Raw genomic sequence first — 10,900 nt, forward strand, 5'->3', positions numbered from 1 at the left:
TAACTTTGAATTCAGCCCTTAGTGGGTTGATGATTTGAATGTCCATTGACCACTGTTAAGTTATTTTGTTTTAAACAAATTATACAATTACATCAATAAAGATTTTCAACTTGAATCATTTGTCGGCCAATAACTGATGTGTGATCTATCAAATTGCTTCTGACTTAAAATTACACAAATGTTGTCATTTGAGCAACACACAAAAGGTGACAAACAAGCCAACATTAATATCTTAACAAATGGAAGCAAATACAATTACTGTACATATACACAAACTTACAACACTCATTTGGGGGAGACTGCCCTTTTAGATTGCCTTTCTGTTGTGTTTCACCAAATAAGTCCGCCCATCCAATGTTGTCCCCTGTAAAGCAACACAAAAAACAATTAAAGCCAACAAAGAGGTATCTTTACTATCTTTGCTGAATATCATAACAAATTATGTTTTTCTACTAGAATCCTCAGAAGTCAACTTTTAATGACATAATTGAATGTGCTCCATATTGGATGGCAAAAGAGAAACAGAGAGTAGATGTTTTAACTTTCTAACATTTTAATAAAGTTATATTGGAAAAGATGATCCAAATTGCAGCTTTTTATGCCCTAGCAACCTTTAACAACAATGGACCAGGCCACACTCTGATATAACAACTACTGTAGACAAACTGGCTTTGAAATATCTGAATGGGTCTTTTATTGGTTGTGGATGTTTTGTCACTGAACGATAGATTTTGCACAAACGGCATGAAGCAGAGTCAAATCAGGCTGTCAAACATGTTGTCACACATATTGTCTCTGATAAGAAGCCCATTCTGTCGACACATTAAGCACAGTTCAGCATAAGCTACCAGTAAAAAAGCAAGGGAATGACATTACATCTCCACCTGCCAAATACAGAGCAAATGTTGACTGGAGCAGGCAGAAAATTCAGTTAAAAATTCAGGTCACCTTCCACCGATGTAAAAAAGATTTACTTCTTTTTATAACTCCTCCATGTTTTGACAGGCGTACACGATGTACTGGTTTGTCAAGAGGCTTAAAACCAGCCTGGCTGAAAGTTAGGCTGAAACAGTATTTCCAACATAACGCCTGCTAACCACGGGCTTCCAAAGACCCCTGCAGTAACAGATTGCTGACATCACTCAGGTTTCGTTCATTATTATTTTTAGTCTTAAGCAGGTATATGCTATAAAACTGTATATACCAATCTCCACCAGCAGAACTCTGATGAAGCTCAACAGGCCAATATTCAACAGGACGGCTGTTTAAAAGATGTGTTGCACACTGTGGGATGGCCAGACGGCTATTGTTAGCTTTAATTCTTGTCATTTTGGTTGCATAACACGGCTTTTATGTCTAATGATGAGGATTTGAAAAATCCTTTGTAATACAGCACAGAACGTGTTTCTGGTTATAGGCAGGAAGACTCAAACAAACCGAAACTAATCTGTGCTTAAACTAGCTGAAAGGAAAGTTATTTGCTTTACAACTTACAAAGGTATCGGCCTATAATGTATCACTGTCCAGACAATAAGTGTAATTAGTTACAAACATTTACTGTATATACGAAATTAGTCTGGTTTGGGCTCCAATAAAGGATGAAGGGAAGAAATGGTGAGCGATAAAAAATGGCTCAAACTCAATATTTGAAATTATTTTTATTTTTATTTTTTAAAGTTTTGTTTTCGGCCTTTTTGCCTTTATTGATAGAGGGAGGACAGTGGATAGAGTCGGAAAGGGGGAGAGAGAGTGGGGAGAGACATGCGGGAAATGGGCCACAGGCCAGACGCGAACCCGGGCCGCCCGCGCGCGAGGACTGAGCCTCAATACGTGGGGTTGCGCGCACTGCCGCTGCGCCACCGGCGACCCCAATATTTGAAATTTGAAGGCAAAAACATGTGAAATGTAAAAATAAATACCATAATTTTCAAGGATACAAACATGAACTATAACTAAGTGATGATTGAATGCTTAATTTGACATGAAAACCATCAACACCATATTTGATATAAGAAAGAGTAAAGCTGGGTTTTGAGTGATAATATGAAACAGAACAGTTCTCTGAAACTGGGCACGAGCGAGTAAACGCCTTCTGTTTTAAATATCTAACTTGGCTCTTATACTCTCTTTTTCCCAGATGCTTACCAGGCTTTCAGTGTTTCATTGTCCTTACACAACGCTGCTTCACTTCAGTCAGTTCACTGATTTGACAGGATGTAATGATGGGGTGAGGAGATTTTCAGCACTTCATTATACAGATTGTCAAGCATCTTGAGAGTTAAAGGAGAGCAAAGAGTCAGGGGATTTTGAAGCTCTTGTCGGGTGTTGCTTCTATGATAAAGAAACTGTTTACTCTAAAAACAATAGTTTTGTTTTTATAACATAATTTCTTTATATATAATGCAGGTATATCCACATTTAACTCCAGTTTGGTTGAGCTTTATCAGTACGTTTCAAAATCAACATGCAGAACATTAGGATCAAGGTGTAGCTAAACATGAACTTCTATCTCTCTTAAAGTGATCCCGAAAGAAAAGAAAAAAAACTCTTGCTTTCCTCCTGTGTGAAATCATAAAAAGACATGTATACAACTGTCTCCGTCTGCTTGCTTCATTGTCATAGTAACAAGTAATCCTGATGTGTTAGTCTTGTGCAATGTTTGAGTTGCTGAGCTGTCATGATTCAAAAGTAGGCAACATGCTTATAAGCATTTTTTAAGGATACAACCCTTTACTGATGCACTTTAGTATTCATTTTACTCTTGTGGTATAGTAATCAGTCAGAAATCCTACACACTTATGAGCTCTGTCAGGATGTTGGTTTACGGAATTGGCAGAGCTCAGCTTTGATGACAATGAAGGGCTCTCTAATCTACCAAGAGCAGCCTGTTCTTCTGTGAATGGAGGGAAGCACAGCAGCTGTCAGATCTGTTTCTTTGATAAGTGTGCTTTTGCCTGTTTTTTTTACTTATAAAGACACTAAGAGTAAAATTTGTATGTGAGGAAATCTTCTTTTAAGCATTACAGATAGCCTGTACTTTGTTTGCCAAAAAAAACGTCTTTTTACAATTTCACAACAGCAAATCTGTTTTTACAATGCATTTGTCCTCGCTTGACATCAGGCTGAAATAATGTGGAGTTTGAGACCCACTGTTGGACAAATTCACTTTATCCCTGGCTGTCTTCAAAACTTTATTCAGTTGTGATCAGTGTATGACTCAGTTACATGTTTCATATTTGCCAGCATATTATGGCAATGTTACATAAATTGGGATCAAGAACTTAAAATAACTTTGTGATGAATTTTCCCCCACTCACTAGCTCAATAACAGGCAGGTTAACTCTGTGCCAGTTCAGAGCTTTTCTTGGCTTTCCGCTAATCAAAGAAGGAGAGTCTGATGCATTTTGTGGACTACATGTTAGCTACAATGTGGTTAAATGGAGGTTATGCTTTTAGGAAAAGCTTTGAAATATCAAGAGGTAGCAATTATATTTATAATTTTCATCTTGTGCCTAGCAATGTTGAATGAGGATTTCTATCTTCATTGCCAGTCCTGTAGTGCTTTTAGAGACCTTTTAGAGGCCAAAGGTGCTTTTGGACCTTTGGCGAAGAACTTTTCAAAGTACTTGCCTTGTGATCTTTCTGACTTTCCCTTGTGCGAATAAAAAGAATCACACTTTCCAATCCTGTATCTTACATATTATACAAATAAGGAGAATTTAAATATAAAACTGACAAAATGAAGTTGTTGAATTTGAACTAAGTTATCATGAGAATTGGCACTTCATTATTTGTGAACCAGATGAAAGAGACAAATTGAGTTATTAAGCTGAAGAATTGCTGTTTGTAATATACTTACCACAGCGCCACTCGTCAGCTCCATTGGAACAGTCGGCGTGTCCGTTACACTGCAAAGCCTGTGGGAGGCACTCACTCGTGTTTCCACATGGGAAGTGACCAAGGGGGCATCCAGATTTTAATGCCACCCTATTAGTCAGCAGCCCTGAGGAAGAAATGCAGAAAAGAGAGTCAGATTACATTTGACCAAATTCATTATTAAAGTTTTCTACAGAATATTAGGAAAATGTGTGATCAAGTAACAGGTCAAGGCCATGACTGAAATGTGACAATTCTGTTAGGTGTTAGTCCTCCAATGAATCCTGGCTGATTCCAGCCAAGAACAGGGGCAAGAGGCTGTCCAGCGGGTGGTGCATGTAATGACTTTGTTATCTGCACTAGTGCTGAACTCAGTGCCGTGTTTTTTGTTAATGAGCTGTCTGCAACAATTAAGTTGCAGACAGCTCAGCTGAGCTGAAAACCTTGTGTTACTGAGTTAGGGGTGAATATAAATCGTAGTGTTCTGCTGTTGGCCATTGTTTTCCTTTTTTTTCTTAACACGATGAATCCTTTTGAAATACAGGTGAAGATTTGTCTAAGTAAATGTGCCGTTCACATTCTGTAGGCTATGTATAATGTCAATCCTATTGATCAATCTGAAATGCCTTTTTAACTGAAACCTGCAGACAGAGGTAATACGAACGTTATCAGCATTTAACTACCCCGTGGAGTGACAATCTTCAATTCAGACTGTGAGATTTCTCTTTTTAAAATTATAAAAAAAAGATAAATGTATCTTAACATGCTGCCAGCAACACATTGTTAATCAATAATATTCACATCGGAGCCACAAGGTACATGTGTAGTATTTGTAAGGCTGTTATGTTTTCGTGTTTTGGGGTTACTGATATCATATCAATTATTGTGGGATTATATTGAGTAAGGGGGTGGCAGGGTCACATGGGTATGGGCGGAGGCGTTGAACAGATTTAACTCACCTGTTCACCTTTTGTTCTTGAGGGAAGAAAGAAGATGAGCTGGGTCGCTGTATTTTTTGTTGACCACTATTGTTTGTACATCACTGTGATTATGAGTTAAGGCACTTTATCATAAGTTAGTATGTTTTTTTCGTAACAAAAAGGTCAAATTTATTTTACGTTTGATAGTATTTTTTGGGATGTCAAACAAAATATTAGGCCCAAACCTCTCAGCGGCCTAACGTTTCCTGATAGTCACTACAATTCAGTACCTCCAGCATAGTTCAAATTGTATCTAGATTACATTATTTAGCATGTGTTTAATTCATAAACTGTAATATCAGTGACAGGGAAGTGATATTGTCTATTATTAATCCAACTTCTTACAGACTTTTCACATTTAAAAGAACATAACATCAAATCAATTAAATGATCATGTTTTTCTTTTTTCTCCCTGTGATATTGCCAGATTGATTTCATGGTTGTATTAAATTTGCTTTAAAACCACAGTTGAAGCAAAATGGAAGAATATAATGCCACATTTATATTCCTTTTTTCCAATGCAACAGAAATCTATAGGTAAAAAACATTAACAGTAATATCTGTTTAGCTAACATAATATGTCCTAAGCTACTGAGTTAAATTAGTTAGCTAGGTTTCCATTTCCACTCTGTTGCTTTCTTCATACTTGGCCTTTGACGGACATACACAAATAAGATTGTTGAATGCTTACTTCCCTGGAGAGTCACAAAATATTTTGTCTATCAATATTTTCATTTTAAGTCGGCAGTAATAATCTTTATCTTTTATTCTTCATACCAAAAGACCTTGAGTTACAGCGCTAAGCGGGAAACACCTAACCTGTGATGATGCTGCAGAAAGGAACAAAAAGTATACCAAGCAAGCACCAGCACACTAAACAATAAATGCGCTACAGGGTGTCATGTTAGGTCAATAAAAAACGTTAGTTTTTCCCATCTGGTAACATGACTTACAGTAACTTCCCAGTTTTTCAGTTATCATTCATCATCGATTAACCATTTTTTAGCACTGTTTGATCGTTTCAGAGCTAATTTAGTATTCATGGAGACACAAAGCTTTGCAGCAAGTACATGAAACAAACACAGAAGCATTCTTCATAATTGTTCTTCCTATTACACAGGTTTAAGCTTCAAAAGTAAAAGTCCTAAGTTTTAAATTATTATTTTGTGTGTGCAGTATGCTCAATTCTAGTTGAAGTATCAGACATGTTCTAACACCAGCTTTATCCTGTTTTGTTTTTAATCTTGCAAAGCTTTCCCAAACATTGGAAATGTATTGCATTGCAGTGACACAAATTACCAAACCAAAGTGTCTTCCTAAAAAAGGAGTGTTGTTGAAATTACATTAAATTTCTCAAGAAACAAGCCCACTGAAAAATAAATGCACCAGAAAGTACCTCGTGACATCAAAGCATTTCGAATTCCTTTGCAGTTTAATGTTACTTTAATGTTTGTTTTTCTCCATCTGTCTTGCAGTGTGGTGTGACTGAAAGTAAACTGAGTGTTTGGACAGTAATTCATTACATTTCCCTTCATCGCACAAGCTTTGAAACTACAGCTGACAATGAGAGCTTTCTTATAAATAAAGCATGTTAACATCGCTGTGATGTTTCTCAGTATTTTTTCATTTTCTATCACTACTTTCAGATGATAGACATGCCTTGATAAAATACCTTCCTCCTTGTATTACATGTCATTTTGAAGGTTTCCCCTGATGTTCCGGTCATGTATTTCAAGGAGTTCAGGTAATGCTCCAGCTAATCCAGGCATTCATCTGCTGGATTTCTCTATATTATTAGTGTACTATGGAGCTCCATTGTTTCTACAATGACTATGATTGTTTTATATTACATATATATATATATAATTTCTGATTCTTCATCGACTCACTTGTCATGTTTATAGCAGGCTATTTTTTGTGTTTTATAATTCCTACTGAAAGTTGCATTTGTGCTTTAAGCGGTGAAAGTCAATTATTACATGTCCCAGAGGATTAAATATTTCAACTGTCTTTTAATGAATTTTGCATTAGTCATAGACATTACACATTTGTGTAGCCATATCAGTACACAAACAGAAAGAAAGTAGTGCAATGTGCATGAAGGGGAACACATCACACTGGACAACAATGGTACAAACACCCCTTGTAAAAATAAAATAAAAAGAGAAGAATGAATATCAATAAAAGCATACGTAAACAAAAATATGAAAATAATTCATAAATAAAAAGAAAGGGACAAAGCAATGTCAAGATTAGTCAAAGTTATCAACCCCTATAAGAAACCCAAAGTAAATCTTAAATCGCAACTAAAAAAATAAACAGTTAAAAAAGAAGGTGTGTGGGGGGGAGGGGCTACATGGAAAAGAGAGGACGTTTCCGTACAAAGTCTCGAACTTGTAAACACCTGAAAAAGTGTGTCCTTGGTGAGCCATATTCTCTAATCAGATCTTCAAAAGAAAGAAATACCCGTCCTTGAGCGTTAAGTGCTTCTGTAAAAGACTCTGTCACTTGGGAAAGCAAACTAAGTAAAACTATCTGCTTATTACGCTTCAACCTGTATTTTGCGACAATAATAGAATAAACTTTCTTTCAGTGAACCAGCTTTTAGTATTCCCACCCATGAAGCACAGATTCAGAGCGATAAAAGACCCCTCTCTGAGGCAGAGAACCTTCTCATAAGGAATCTTGAAACTAAAAAAAAAAGAAAGAAAATGAAACGGACTCCACAGCCCTTCCTCAGACACCTCTGGGTGCTCAGGTCCAAAAGTGACTAATCTATGATGATGCATGGCACGAAATCGAAATCTTAAAAACTGGTTCTGTTTGATCTTATTTTTTTCTCTTATAGAGCCCTGTATCACCAAATGTCAAAATTCACCGTTGCTATAATCCATTTAATTAAATAAAGATTTGAAATTACTATCTTCTTGTAAATTGTAGCCTTTATTGTAACTGTCATCTTTAAATGACAGTTATGATGTTAAAATGAGTGCCTTTTAGCATAAATGAATATTTATGCCCCCCAAATATTCAATCGTTTTGCAGACAAGCCGTCTCCAGTTAACCAAAAATATATTAATGTATGAATGTTTTATGGTTGATGGATCCTGGTCTGCACGATCTCCTCTGCACTGGAACCACTCAACACTGAAAGTTTCCTGGTAGTGAGCCAATTCCCCCTCGTTTTAACATGTAAAGGACTTTATCTGAGAGACTTCAGGAATCATTTGCTCGCCTTCTACTATCTTGTTTAATCTGACACTGCCAGAATACATTATCCTACATATCTGTGGAATGGATTCAACTCAGGCTCCTTTACCTCATTGTCATTCTTCTTAGACACAGTAAATGTCGCCACTTTCGTGACTGATAGCTTTGTCTCTTTATCAGACTATTATGAACTCTGCAGTGTCCTGGACACCTTCCCCCAACCTTGAGGTAAAAGATTCATTCATTCATTCTGATTCATTGTTAAAGCTCTTTGAACTCTTTCACAAAAAGATGTAGTGAATTCTTCAAACAAGTTGTGAGTAATCTTCGATGCTTGTTTGATTTGCATTTTTTTTTTGTTTCTTTAGTGTTGTCATTTGAAGTTGTTCTTTTTCCAGTTATAAGCTTTAAAATGTTGTTTTGTTATTGTTGCTAGAAGATCATAAAGTGTTAAACAGTACACATTCAATAATAGTGACAATAGTATAGTTTTCAAGAATCCTAATCCCTTTTAGATCACAATTATTTTCTAAATGAATAAGCACAAAGTCTCACCGCTTATGTGTGCATCTTATTGTTCACCTCATACACTTACCAAAATGTTTGGCACATAAGGACATGTGAAGATGAGTCACAGACTATGAGGAAGAGGAAGTGAGTAGGCATAAAACAAGAACTGGATATCAAATGTTGTGATATATACAAGCTAAAACCCCTCACTGTGTATAAAGTGTCTAACGCATGAGCAGCGAGCAGGTAAAGATTTTAGAGTTCACCAAGAGAATACAGAAAAATGATTCATTATGTGATACTACATGAACCAACCTCTTTAAAATCCTTACACTACACTTCATTTTGGATCTTAAAAATAATCTCTGAATTGAGGGTCCTTGAAAAGGCTTTTTAATTCTGGGCTGTGGTCATACAGAGTTGAACAATTTTGCAGCCTATTTCATGCCTTTCCACCTCCATCTGAGAGCGGAGCAGACAATTCTCAATAGAAATAAGACTTCTGTCAAACTCGGGCACAACATTCAGTTTTTAAGAAATGGTTTTCCTGTCCATCGGGCCAGCTGAGATTTTAATACATGGACAACCCTCAGCTCACTGGAGGTAGTGCCAATTTTTTCTGCAGAACTGTCTCACTCCACATATTCATGTAAAAATACAGCATGACGAAATGTTAAATGAACTGCATTTATATGAAGCGTTTCTACTGATATGACCATGTAAGCACTTTAAAACTAGGTGTTACTTTTACACACACACACACACACACACACACACACACACGAAACGACATTAAACATTAAAACGAAAACCTATTTATTACTTACTAAAATATAATTTCAAAAGCCAACCTTTTAATATTATAACTAATACTGTAGGTCAAATATTACTGAAGGACTCTAAAATAAAGTATACCTCACCTTTATATATATATATATATATATATATATATATGTGTGTGTGTGTGTGTGTGTGTGTGTGTGTGTGTGTGTGTGTGTGTGTGTGTGCAGCCTTTTCGTCCCTGCATTTTTCTTTACCTTTAATCTCGGTCAGGGCCAGGTGGAGGAGCAGAATGATGACAGGTAAATCCATCATGAGGCTCGGACAGTTTCCTGGGCTCAAATCAATTCACGTGTAATGCCTCGGAGTAATCCCTAGGTTTTTTTCTGCGGAGAACGGGTTAGTCAAAAGAAGTCAGAAGAAGTTCCGTAATAAATTAACTTATTTGGTTTAATCAGCAGAATAGGCGCGTGGGAAGTGGAAACAAAGCCGATGCGTATAATACGAGATATGCTCTCCCCCGTCCTCCTCAGAGCTCTGTCTGAAGAGTCTGCAGAAAGAGAGTGTCTGCACCCTCTCTTTCTTATTTCTCTCCAACTCTCCACATCCCCATACACCCCATCGCGCGCGCGTGCACACGTCTGATGGTGCGTAAACGCTTTCATCCCCCAGAGAGAAAGTCTCTCCAATCCTGATGTCCCCTAGTATTCGCACATTATTGACACACCTGCAGATTGCAGATTTACGCCAGACATTGCAATGCAAAACGTGTCATACCGACTATGGAAACCCTCCGCCCTCTCACCTATGCACCAAAGCAAGATAGGCTACTGTAAATAGAATAAAAATAGCAAGCTATTGTAAATGGTGTTATTTTATTCTTAGGCTGTTTTGTTTTAAACAGTTTGCTTTGCTTATTGAAGATTTAAATGAGAAGGTTCATACCACTAATATTTTGACTTGTGAAGCAACTGTCAGGTGATGGTTAGGATGGTTAGTAGCCTGTTTTTTCCCCAAGCTTAAGAGCCAGAAATCCCTCCTTAACATTTCTGCATGCATATCAGTCAATTTCAGTTGGGAAGGACCTGGATAACCAACCTCTGTTATAAACAGTGACATGCATACTACTTGCTAATTCAGTTAGTGCATGCTAGTCAATTAGAGACAGAATTGGAAGGTCATCCCGTCACCATCTTCGGAAAAATTTGCAGCAAACTACTGGATTTTCTTTCCCGATCAATCATTGGTGTAAATCAGAAGAGATTAAGAAGTGGGTATACTATGAAGACTGAAAAAGTAAGTGGGTATACTCTGTATACCTGCATATATCCTGCACTGTACCACAGCTGTTTGTAGTGAGATACATCAGAAAAAGGGATGATGCTCATTTAAAAATAGGTCCACTCCTCAGGTCCAAAGCACAGCAAGAAAAAAAATGCTTTTTTCCCCTCATACACTCCCGAAAACGCAGAAGAGTCTGCCCCTGAATTCCTACTATGTTGCTCTTTCACATATGTCCCACACAGCAGAAGCAATTTCCTGTC

General features: G+C 37.1%; 1 protein-coding gene across 1 annotated transcript in view; it reads right to left on the reverse strand.

Moving 5' to 3' along the window:
• The window catches only part of rxfp2a (relaxin family peptide receptor 2a), a 35,465-nt gene extending 25,575 nt beyond the window's left edge, over positions 1 to 9,890 (reverse strand). Inside the window, exons 1-3 of the mRNA XM_079355266.1 lie at positions 9,614 to 9,890; positions 3,860 to 4,003; positions 281 to 364 (exon numbers count right to left, since the gene is read on the reverse strand). Coding sequence (XP_079211392.1) covers positions 281 to 364; positions 3,860 to 4,003; positions 9,614 to 9,671 — 286 coding nt within the window. The 5' untranslated portion in view covers positions 9,672 to 9,890. The remainder of the gene's footprint in view (positions 1 to 280; positions 365 to 3,859; positions 4,004 to 9,613) is intronic.
• Between the last annotated feature and the right edge of the window lie 1,010 nt (positions 9,891 to 10,900).

This window comes from Symphodus melops (assembly GCF_947650265.1).
Source record: "Symphodus melops genome assembly, chromosome: 11".
Classification (NCBI taxonomy): domain Eukaryota; kingdom Metazoa; phylum Chordata; class Actinopteri; order Labriformes; family Labridae; genus Symphodus; species Symphodus melops.